This window comes from Bolinopsis microptera, chromosome 4, assembly GCF_026151205.1.
Source record: "Bolinopsis microptera isolate Bmic1 chromosome 4, MBARI_Bmic_1.0, whole genome shotgun sequence".
Lineage (NCBI taxonomy): Eukaryota > Metazoa > Ctenophora > Tentaculata > Lobata > Bolinopsidae > Bolinopsis > Bolinopsis microptera.
In genome coordinates this window covers 7,804,433-7,816,873 of record NC_087075.1, presented here as the reverse complement: position 1 = coordinate 7,816,873, position 12,441 = coordinate 7,804,433, and the positions used below count along the sequence as shown (strand labels likewise).

The 12,441-nt window shown below is 38.6% G+C and overlaps 2 protein-coding genes across 6 annotated transcripts in view; one reads left to right on the top strand and one right to left on the bottom strand.

The window, feature by feature from the left end:
• Positions 1-12,441, bottom strand: part of LOC134813765 (peroxisomal membrane protein PEX14-like) — a 98,319-nt gene that overhangs the window by 23,608 nt on the left and 62,270 nt on the right. The gene's annotated exons all lie outside the window — the stretch shown is intronic.
• The window catches only part of LOC134814028 (uncharacterized), a 90,126-nt gene continuing 84,520 nt past the window's right edge, over positions 6,836-12,441 (top strand). For 4 of the 5 annotated variants that reach the window (XM_063822003.1, XM_063822001.1, XM_063822002.1 and 1 more), the window contains exons 1-4: positions 6,836-6,904; positions 7,063-8,445; positions 8,589-8,734; positions 9,195-9,327. In XM_063822003.1, the coding sequence (XP_063678073.1) occupies positions 6,839-6,904; positions 7,063-8,445; positions 8,589-8,734; positions 9,195-9,327 (1,728 nt within the window). In that variant the 5' untranslated portion in view covers positions 6,836-6,838. Of the gene's footprint in view, positions 6,905-7,062; positions 8,446-8,588; positions 8,735-9,194; positions 9,328-12,174; positions 12,334-12,441 lie in introns of those variants that run through there. The other variant, XM_063822004.1, reaches the window with a different exon arrangement.

Genomic DNA, 12,441 nt, shown 5'->3' with positions numbered 1-12,441 from the left:
CTTAGGGGCTTTTGTGCACACCAGAACACTAGCTCGGTAGATTTTTGGAAACTAGAAGGACTGAAAACTAAAATTGTTTTTGATGGAGGCTGAGGCATGTTTTTGAGAGGGACGGTATAATAGCTTGTGGTAACAACTGGCCTTTACTTTAATAGGATGAAGTTTTAGTTTTAGGACAGGAAGAAGGCATTAAGAAGATTTGCTCTTTGTTTACAAGGCAGAATATAAGCAATGTTGGTTATAATATGTATCAATATCTAGATCTTCGTTTATCAATTTTCACTAAATGGGTTTAAAATTTTAATAGGGAGGGAAATTCATCAACTTTATTAAGTACCTATCAAAAATAAATCTTATATCAATGTAATATATTAAAAATCATAATCCTAAGTCTAATAATAAATCTGTTAAAAACACTTTCTCACTACACTGCGCTCACGTTAGTAAGACAAAGGAAAATGCACACCCAGTTAATTTTCAATTTCAAGATAATCATTTTGGATGTGTGGACCCTAGGGTAGACTTAATGTCAAAATTTAGATTAGAGCATTCGAAATCTTTGTTTGTCCAATCAAGATCAGCATGGTTATGCTGGTTGACGAGCAGTGATTGCTTCATCCTAGACTTCAGGCAGGCCACACTTAGACAGTAGTCACGTATACCAAGCTTAGGCACAATTACGTTCCAAATACGAGTCGTTCTGCTATTGAAGTTGTCAGGGGGGTCTGCTTGGCTTAGTATAAGGGTGGGTTTCCTACTTGAGCAGGTGAAATTTTCATGGAGGGAAATCGGAGCACGGAATTTCATGATTTTATAGAGCTCAAGGAAACAATGGTAAGTGTACAGGTTTTGGACGGCAAGTATTCCGTGTTCCTTGAACAAAGGTTTCGTGTGCTCTTTCAAGAAAAATTTTTTGTTCAGATTTTGGTTGCCAAACGGTCGAGCACGAGCACAGGTCTTAAATTTATCTAGGTATGCCTCCCTGTCGCCAAACAGTACCCTGAGACAATATTTTTGTGCTTTGAATACAGAACTTATACGAGTTTTGGCTGCCCCACCCCAAACCGTGATACAATAGGAGAGGTGTGATTCAAATAGAGTGTAATACAACTGGCGGTGTAAGAAATCTGGGAGGGAGCAGCGTAGGCGGCAGAGAGTTGATGTTGCATGGCTGAGAGAACGCCTAAGTGATTTTATATGTTCTTCCCAGGTTAGCTTTTCATCGATGACGACTCCCAGAAACTTAGCAGATGCAACTTGTTTTATTGGAAAGTTATCAATGGTTAGAGTATATTCAGAATTATTGTCAGTCTGGGAGGACGATGCTGGTTTAAAGTGAATGAAACAGCATTTAGACAAGTTGACATGGAGTTTGTTTGCTCGCATGTAGGAATATAAACTAGCTAAAAGAGAATTACCACGCATATATGCCTCCTTTTTAGATTTCCCAGTCACAAATATATTGGTGTCATCAGCGAAGGTGACAAATGATCCCAAACTGGAGCTGTTGGCGATATCATTAATATATAGGAGAAATAAGAGAGGTCCAAGAATCGAACCCTGAGGGACTCCAAACTGTATTTTCAAGGCGTCAGATTTCTCACCAACAACTTCAGTATATTGTGATCTATTTGTTAAGTAACTTTTTATAAGATCATTTGCCACCCCACGTATCCCATAGCCCTGTAATTTGACAAGTAATGTACCATGATCTATTGTATCAAAAGCTTTGCTAAGGTCTATGAATATGCCTAAGACATGATGCTTAAGTTTTAGAGATTCAGTTATAAGGTTTACTGAGTGATTAACTGCATGTGAAGTAGAGTGTGACTGCCTGAAGCCAAATTGTGTTTTAGATATTATACCCTGTGAGCTAGCAAACGAATATATTCTTGAGTAAATGATCTTTTCAAAGATTTTACCAAATATAGAGAGAGTAGAGATTGGGCGGTAGTTTTCTATCTCTTCAGGGTTTCCCTTCTTAAATACAGGAGTTATTCTACCAGTCTTTAAAACGTCGGGGAACGTGCCATTAGACATTAAGATGTTGATGTATCGACTAAGGATCGGTGTAATTACGTGAGATGATCTTTTGATTACACTAACAGGAATATCACTTGCTTTTCCATTTTCGAATCCTTTTATTATTTCCGTTATCTCATAAGGTGTACAGTCTTCTAACATAATCGATTTTTCATTAGTCTTTCCAAGGAAATCATAGAATGTTTTTATAGGGAGAATTGGTAAACCAGAGGCCTCACTGCTACTAAGTGTTTCATTGAGCTTAGGGGCAATAGAAACAAAGTAAGAGTTGAATCCATTGGCTATGACTCTACGATTCATGATTCGTTCGTTGTTTATGATAAAGGGAGGCTTAGTTTGCTTCTTTTTCTTGCCCCTGAGCTCATTGATTATCTGCCACGTTTTTTTGCTGTTTTCTATATTTTTATGGATTTCATTGCAGTAGTACGATCGTTTGGCGACCTTGATAATACTTTTAAGCATTCTTCGGTAGTCACTGAAGACTTTATAGAGCAATACATTACCCTCAGGGTTTCTATTTGTTACAGTGCTTGACCAGTCTCTACAGAGTTCATGTTTTCTTTCAACTGAGACAATGATTCCATCGGTAATCCACGGGTTGAGTTTGGGAGTCCTTTTGGTAACTTTTGGTACATCAAGCTTACAGTGTTTATCAAGTGTTTCATTGAAGCAGTCCAAGAACTCATTGAAGTTTACCGAGGGAGTCAAGTCATTCACCTTCACCTCGAGTTCATTAACAAAATTAGTGAGTTTGGAACTTGAATAATCATAGTAGCGAACATGTTTAAGTTTTTCAGTACTGTTTTCGGTAGGAATTGACGTGAAGGTGAATATAAAGGCATGGTCACCAATCCTATCATTCAATACACCGGAGAGAAGTACATGATCTATCTCTGATGTGAGGATATTGTCAATACATGAGTTTTTACAGTTAGGACGGAAGTGGGTAGCAAGTGATATAGTAGGATACATATTGTTACGAAGTAACGTGTCCTCAAATAACTGGCTGGAGGTTTGTACATTGAGGAGGTTAGAGTTAAAATCGCCAAGAATATGGAACTTTTTACCAGCCAACTGCTTAGATATATCCTCAAGAGTTTGACAAAAGGTCTCACTACAGCCATTTGGAGGACGATAAGCAACCCCATATGTCAGTTTATCACCCGAGCTAAGAGTAATTTCAACAAATAAGCACTCAATATCTTTTGTACAGTGAGATAGATTTTCGATTACTACAGCATTCAGGCGATCAGAGACATATAAGGATACTCCTGTTCCTTTTTTCTTATCAGGGAATGGTACTTGACAAAATGTTGTATAGGAGGGGATTTGGTATAAGCCTTGTTGGCTTGGATCGATGTTGGTCTCAGCCAATCCAATGACATCAAAATTACACGGGAGGGTCTTATGTTCTATTAAAAAGCTGTCAAAATTACTAGCAAACCCATCTATATTGCAAAACAGAGCGGGCAGATAAGCAGAATTTTTATTTTTCTCAGGAAAAAGTTTGCTGATTGAGTTTGCTAGTTCTTGTTTTGTGTAACGCTTACAGTCTTCAAGTATTGAAGAGAATTTAGCTATGGTGACATCTTCCTGGTTGTTTGTATCATAGAATTTATCTGAATCATCATATCTTTGGCTGCTTGGAAATGGGCAATACCTATCTTCTATTGTACTACAGCAATCACTACACATCCATAGACCGTTTTTGCTTGTAAATTTCGCGGATCTGAAGCACTTAGTATGAACAACTTTGCTGCAATTTTCACATTCTAAGAGTGGCTGGCCAATATTAATGTATTTACTACAGGGGTCGCACACATCTTTAATAAGTTTCATAATCATGATAAACTAAGTGGGATAAACTCCCACTGGTCGGGTGGCCTTCCTTTGTCTTACTCTCTCCTGTCTCTCCCTCACATACACCCACTGTTTCAGACATCTCACAAATTTAGCAATACCAAGCTCTCCGAGATGGATTTCATCACCATTTCTCGTGAGTTTCATAGCAAGCAACCCTTTACCGTCGAAAAAGTGGCCAACACCAAGGTGCCATACATTCTGGTTAAAGCTAGAGTACAACATTTCATCAACCAAGCTGTTGAATGCCATAATGTTTTTATTCATCTTAGGGAGTCTAGACGGTAAAACTGCTGTGACAAACAACTTCGCCTTAGGGCACAGTTTCTGGATCTGCTGGATTTTCAGGTGGAGAATGTCTACCAGCTGGTGTTTATCACCAGGTGACTGCACATTTTCAACTCGTAGATCGTTGGTCCCACAAACTAAGATGACGTTGCTATAACCAATGCAGAGCTTAGGGTCTATTGCACTGACCTTGTTGGCTTTAACACGTTCACTTGGGAAGGACTGTCCAAGGGTTCCAGTACCGACACCGAACTTGATGGGCTTGGTGTTAGAGTCGCCCATGATGATGCAGCTCCGGCTAAACTGTTTGCTCACAGTTCTCAGTGTGATGGAGAACCTTCCTGTCTGCACAGAAGACTGAGTTTCAGCAGGACCTGTTTCATCAATACCGTGACGATACCAGGCTTGTGACGATCGTGTCATCACATACACTGAGTTAGATTCTGGACTCACACTATGAACATACTCAGTTGAGGCTTCGTTTCCGGTCTCATGGATGCACTTAAAGCACACCTTCCTGACGTCGCCTATGCTGATAGTAGCAATTTCTGAGTTAGCAATAATCTCAGACTCATCGTCAGAGTGAAAAGGGAGCTTGCTACCAGTGGTGGTATCAACTGAGGGAGGGTAGTAGTTTATTAGGATGGAGTTGGGCTTATGGGTCAGTCTGCACTTTGATGTAACTGCGTCTATGGCTGAGGCAAGGGGTGCTGGGATTGTGGGGGATAGGGGTGGGTCTGAATCACCAGTATAAGAGTAGTCTTCCCCAAACTTGAGGACCTGTCTTCCATTCTTCGGGATGAACTTATTACTAGCTTGGCTCTCCAGGAGAAACTCTGTAACTTCTTTGAGGATCTCAGCACTTAGCACATCGACCAGGTAATCACACACTGGAGGTTCTGTGCATTTAGGGAGGGGGATTTCTGTAGCAGGTGGTGCTTCAGATGGACTTCTGGACTGCTGAAATTCATGAATCTCTTGACTCAGCTTCTTCAGTCTTGTCTCCAGGGATACAATCTCCACAGTAGGCATACTGTTACCAACAGCATTAGAAATAGCATCTGATATAGCCTGTATGTTCTGGCTGTAGTCTACAGAGCTCTTTAGGTTGTTGTCCATCTTGGCTGACATGCTGGAGCCTGGTCTGGGGAATGATGTATCGAAACACCATGGACATAGCCATTCTGAGAGAATAATATTCAGAGAAGCTTCAAGAGGTGTATCGTGCTGAATGTTGTTAGCACCCTTGAGATTGCAACAGGAAGCATGCCAGTGCTGAAAACATCTGGTACACTTGAACTTCCATTCCTTACCATCTGATGTTGATCGGCAAGGACAATCACTCTTTGAAGCCCGTTGTTTTACTGTAGGTTTATCCTGGATTTCAAGTTCTTCAGCAGACTCTTCAGCACGGGAGAATGGAGGAAAGGACTTGTACAGAGGGCTCATTGGACTTCTGGGGCTCTCTCTGAGGTTCGATGATTCTAAAGCTGATATCAGGTTTGGGCTGATCTTTTCAATAACCAGATTACCTGGAGGTTTAAGAACAGATGTCTCTGGTTGTTCTTGGGGTGACTTTGATGGGCGTTTACCCAGCACAGCTTTCTGGGCCATTGCGCTAGGGCTGTTCCTGCGCAGGGCTTTGTTGTCTGCTAGAGGTTTCTTCTTTTGGGAGGTAGCTCCTCTGCCGGATGGTGACATGCTAGCTCTGGATCCTGGGTTGGTAGGAGGAGGAGTGTGTCTAGGGGAACGCCTTTGGGTACTAGCACTTGAGGTAGTAGCCATGATGATATGATATCAGAGATATGTCCGGAGTCCAGGGGGCCAGCTTGGACAGACCCCTGCACCTGAAAGGAGAAGAGCATCAGCCGGTTCATTGTGAGTGATATGAGGTGGGTTAAGTGGGAATATGATTGAATAGAATTTTTTCAAGAACTTTCAAAAGAGTGATTGAAGTATTCAAAAATATATAAATCATTCAAAGGTCAGACACACTAACAACAACAGGACAAACTGGGTTTGGATGGGGTGATTTGGTTTGAAATTGTTAAGTGTGTAGGTAAAATTGTTTGAGCAGAATTTTCAGAGTAAAAATAAATAAACAAAAAATTTGTTGAGACAGGTATTCAGAGAATGCCTATCTTGGAATACTTCAACACTACTATATATTGTGGAACAGGTCCAGAAAAGAATCACACTGTCATTTCTGGATACTCAAGCACATCTGTGGCTTCGGTTAATGTATGGCCTGCGTGAACATGAACGTAAGTTAGTAAGTAAGTGGTATGTACATGTTTCCACATTGTCTGCATTCTCTAGTGTTCTGAAGTGGCCCTTACAGGATACACAATCCTTCAACAGGACCACATCAATAAACTCTTAATGACTCTATTTTGCAGAGCAGACCCAATAGAGACAGTAAATTATCCCAGGTATTGCTGTTTCACGGAGGGGCCTAACTACAGTCTACAAAATTACCACTATACCACCACTGTATGAAATTGTGAGGCATCTAGTTCATGAATGAAATAGATGCCTCACGGTGTATTTGGATGTCATCTTGATCTTGTAGTTGTATGATGATCAAAAATATTTCTTTATAATATATCATAAGGTTTATTAACACAATTTTATTAATAGATATGGCATGGACTTAGATTTGGAAGGTCTATATGAAGATGATGGAGAAGAATATGATACCATTCCATGCCAAGTAAGCATTATAGTTGTAAATGTTGCGGTTTCTCAAAATTTTGATTATCGAGTCACCTAAGAAACCCCAGACCCATGACCATCTTTTTACTACCTATTTAACTACAATGATAGATTGAACATGAAAATAATCAAATTAAAGAAAATATAACTTTTCAGCTCACCTCATCAGTTAGTTCAGATCAACATCATCACAGTGCCCCTTCGCTTCAAAAGCTTCCACCCCAGGACAGATACCGAATCCATAATGTAAACAGCACACCAAACCTTGAAAATGATGTCAACCTAGGCAATACAGATTTAGACCCTAGAAGACCTTTTCAGAATGGCTCTGAAACGCTTGATGGTACCAGGGTAACATTTGCTCAAAACTTTGGAGAAGAAATTTACATGAATACATCCTTACATGCAGAACAAAAATTCACAACCCCACATTATCCGGTTAAATATGTTTCTGAAAGACAGGCCATCAATCGCCCATTATCTGTCACTTTCAAAGATGACGAAACAAATAGACCCTCACCTGAAGAATACTACATGGTGCCCCCAACTGTGAGTGGTGATGCAAATTCTAATGATCACTCAACAAAAATTATTGCACCAGACCAACTCTCTCATGGGACTGAGGAGTACTCCCCAGGATTGTATGATGCACCAACACCCTTAGACATCAACCATGCAACTCTCCCCCCATTACCACCTTCTGCCAATGATCCTCTAATCTTTTATCATCAGAATTCTGTTATCAACGGTATTGCCCACAGTGAGGCTGCTATTGCTCACAGTGAGACTCAGGAATGTTTCTATGAAGGAATAAATGATGTTGATACTGATTGTCTCTATGAAGGCATTCCCCATGACGAGGATGAGGAGAACTTTTATGAGGGTGTTGGATCTCCAATGAATGATTTTTATGAAGGTATAGGAGATAATGATGAAAATGATTTTTATGAGGGTATAGGAGATGATGATGATGATGATGACAATGATATTTATGAGGGTATCCCGGATAATAATGATGTCTTCTATGAAGGATTGGGGTCGCCTCAGGAATTTAATGACATTAAAGAGGACGACTCCTTATTGAATCTCATTCAATCTCTTACCAAGTCAGATACACCGTATGTTCCACCAAAACCACCACCTGTCCCCATGAGAAACCCCTCCAAAACATTTACACCTCTACCTGATATACCACAGAATAAAGAACTTGGTTCTTCATCTTTTGTTTTTGCCAAAAAGAAGAATAAGGGAACGGTAAAAAAATCACCATCTTTACATGGGCTGACCTTCAATTATTCTCCTGTGCCTCAAGAGTCCATCATATCTAAATCAAAGTCACTGGCTGACATGACCAGTTCCTACAGATCTTCTACAAGTCCCAAGTTTGCGTCAGTAACAAGTTTGTCCAGTGATGGTTTGTATGATGGTATTGAAATGCTTTCTGAAGATGATGAGGAACTTGCTAAAGATCATGATCCGGAGCAGGAGTCTCCTGAGAGTGAATATAGCGGGCGGCGGTCATATTCTGTTGCTGTTAAGGTAAGTCAACCTCCCTGTTATCATTAGTTCCCTCTTGAAATTTTGATAATAGGTAAAAATTTAAGCTCTTGATATACTTCTGTAATGAGTATTTACTATATTTTATTTTTTTATTATATTCGTGTATAAATTAATGTGCTCAGAAATCTGTGAAGAAAACAAAGATAAAGACTGCGCAGCAATTCGAACATTTGAAGGAGACTTTCACACTTTCTATTAAAGAACGAAAATCTAAGTGGAAGGAAAGCAAAGCCAGGCTTGATTTGAAAGTTGCTCTGAAAGGAACAAAGTAAGTAACTGCTCCAGTTTCGAGGTGAAATTTCTTTATTGATAAAAAGTGTAATAATTTTTGATATTGTGACCGTCAGGCATATGCACTGTTACAATCCAACATTATACTGTAATTATGGCTAAGAATTAATATCGCTTGATGTAGTAACAAATATATGAAAATATTCACCCCTCATTGAAAGAATAAATGATAATGATGAATATCAATTTTCAAATTCCGCCGCCCAATGCAGTGACTTCTGGGCACTTTGTTAACTGATGAATGATAATATTCTGTGTTGATTAAGACTTTATTTGACACCCCCCCCGCACCCCTGCATTGATTATGTCAGAATTAGTACAGTTACGAAATTAATTAAGAAATTGATTACCTTATAAAATCAGACCTTTTTCCTAATTTCAATATTTTACAGACCAACTTCCAACTATCACAAATTAAAAGTTTAAACTTTCTCCAGAACGAAAGCAAGTGAACTAGCTGTAAACACAGAGTCCATCTACAATTCCGGTATTGCTGCAATACAAAGACGAACCAGCAGCAAGTCTGGTAAAGGTAGACAGAGGAGTAAGACCCTGCCTCCCGCTGACACCGTTAGTCTGACGTCTTTGTTGAGTTTTTGTCGATTTGTGAAATATGGAAAGTTTTAAAGTTTCGCCTTATAAGGCGTTGATTTTGAGATTAATGTCTACGTTTTAGTGTTCCAGAGTTCACTCTGGTTGCACATTGCTAATTTAAAGTGGCAAAAGATAAACAGTTTAAAGGTTTAAGTGGTCAGAATTATCGGTATTCGTGGTGGTAATCAGTGGTTGGGAGTAGTGTTCATTACACTATATCGGTGGTTGGGAGTAGTGTTCATTACACTATATCGGTGGTTGGGAGTAGTGTTCATTACACTATATCGGTGGTTGGGAGTAGTGTTCATTACACTATATCGGTGGTTGGGAGTAGTGTTCATTACACTATATCGGTGGTTGGGAGTAGTGTTCATTACACTATATCGGTGGTTGGGAGTAGTGTTCATTACACTATATTGGTGGTTGGGAGTAGTGTTCATTACACTATATCGGTGGTTGGGAGTAGTGTTCATTACACTATATCGGTGGTTGGGAGTAGTGTTCATTACACTATATCGGTGGTTGGGAGTAGTGTTCATTGCACTATATTATCGTGGGTATAAACTAGCAATAAACATGATAATATCACACAAGCAGTTCGGTAATGGGATCGTAATCTAAAGTCTCGTGACAAACCCAAACTAAATCACGTGTAAATTCAACATCATGTGACCTACAACAGATCAATATCTCGTGTTTATAACCGATATCACGTGACCTACAACTAGCTACAGATCAATATCACGTGACCTTCAACAGATCAATATCTCGTGTTTAGAACTGATATCACGTGACCTACAACTAGCTACAGATCAATAGCTCGTGTTTAGAACTGATATCACGTGACCTACAACTAGCTACAGATCAATATCTCGTGTTTAGAACTGATATCACGTGACCTACAACTAGTTACAGATCAATATCTCGTGTTTAGAACTGATATCACGTGACCTACAACTAGTTACAGATCAATATCTCGTGTTTAGAACTGATATCACACCACTATGCCAGCATACCTCGCTACTTACACTGTAAGTTCAGCACCTATCACGTGCACACTCCAACACATGTTTATCAGTACAAGTGTCACTCTAAACCATGATACGTGTGTTTTATCAGTCCTTGCTTGTCGCATCATGTTTCAGAACAGTGCTGTTTTCCTTCTCCTGCTTACCATTACCTGTGTTTGTATCGTTTTTAACTTTAGGTACATTCGCCCGAATGGCCGATCTAAGGCGCTAATAGCCATACTTGTGATATTCGTGTTTATTTCACATTAAGGGTGGAGTGGGGGTATAAAGCCATAGTAGTACGGGATCATCGACATTCGACAGTTTGAGGAGTGGTTTTAATCGAGGCATTTGCACTGTCCGTTTGATAATCAGCAGTTTGGGTTTCTTTAAAGTCTGATTTTTGACGAATAAGCACCCGCGTCGCGCAATTCCGCATTGATTTGTTTTATGGTCGAGGTTAGACAATTTCACGATGGAGTTTTGACTGGTTTATGACTGAGTTTTAATTATATAACATACGAGCGTACACAATTAATGATGAGTTAATCAGATTCAATATCATAACTTAAACCATCATAACCTACATTAGTTGATAACGTTTTGAATGAACAGTATATAAAGTATAAACACGACCACTTTAAAGAATAAAGTATATGAACTACCTAACTTAAAGAATGAATCTTTGCTGACTTGGTATGTTTAATGGAGTATATGCTGTCACTTTTCTTGTTGTTGAGTTTCAGGTAGTTCTCACTCATCCATGATTTGATGTGCTCGAAACATTCTTTCAATTTGCTCTTCATAGATTCAATGTCCATGTCTTAGGATCAAATGAGAAGTATATCTGAGTATCATCAGCATATAGATGGATTTGGAGACCATGCATACTTGCTACTACAACTACCCAACTTAAAGAATAAAGGTTCACTAGTATATGAACTACCTAACTTAAAGAATAAAGGTTCACTAGTATATGAACTACCTGACTTAAAGAATAAAGGTTCACTAGTATATGAACTACCTGACTTAAAGAATAAAGGTTCACAAGTATATGAACTACCTAACTTAAAGAATAAAGGTTCACTAGTATAATTCTACCTAACTTAAAGAATAAAGGTTCACAAGTATATGAACTACCTAACTTAAAGAATAAAGGTTCACTAGTATATGAACTACCTAACTTAAAGAATAAATGTTCACTAGTATATGAACTACCTAACTTAAAGAATAAATGTTCACTAGTATATGAACTACCTAACTTAAAGAATAAAGGTTCACTAGTATATGAATTACCTAACTTAAAGAATAAATGTTCACTAGTATACGAACTACCTAACTTAAAGAATAAAGGTTCACTAGTATATGAACTACCTAACTTAAAGAATAAATGTTCATTAGTATATGAACTACCTAACTTAAAGAATAAAGGTTCACTAGTATATGAACTACCTGACTTAAAGAATAAAGGTTCACAAGTATATGAACTACCTAACTTAAAGAATAAAGGTTCACTAGTATAATTCTACCTAACTTAAAGAATAAAGGTTCACAAGTATATGAACTACCTAACTTAAAGAATAAAGGTTCACTAGTATATGAACTACCTAACTTAAAGAATAAATGTTCACTAGTATATGAACTACCTAACTTAAAGAATAAATGTTCACTAGTATATGAACTACCTAACTTAAAGAATAAAGGTTCACTAGTATATGAATTACCTAACTTAAAGAATAAATGTTCACTAGTATACGAACTACCTAACTTAAAGAATAAATGTTCATTAGTATATATGAACTACGTAACTTAAAGAATAAATGTTCATTAGTATATGAACTACCTGACCTGGGGTAAGCACTCCCTGCAAGGGTTGCTCAGATCACGGTCTACTGGAGCGACAGATAAACAGGCTCTAACTGAAGCCTGGGATGAGAATTACAGAACTTTCTCTTACCCTGTCACTAATAAGGTGCTGGAAAGTGGTGATATGTATCTGTTTAACCCTAAAGTTGTCTATCTTGATGTTTACCCTAATGTTTACCCTAATGTCTACCCTAATGTCTACCCTAATGTCTAC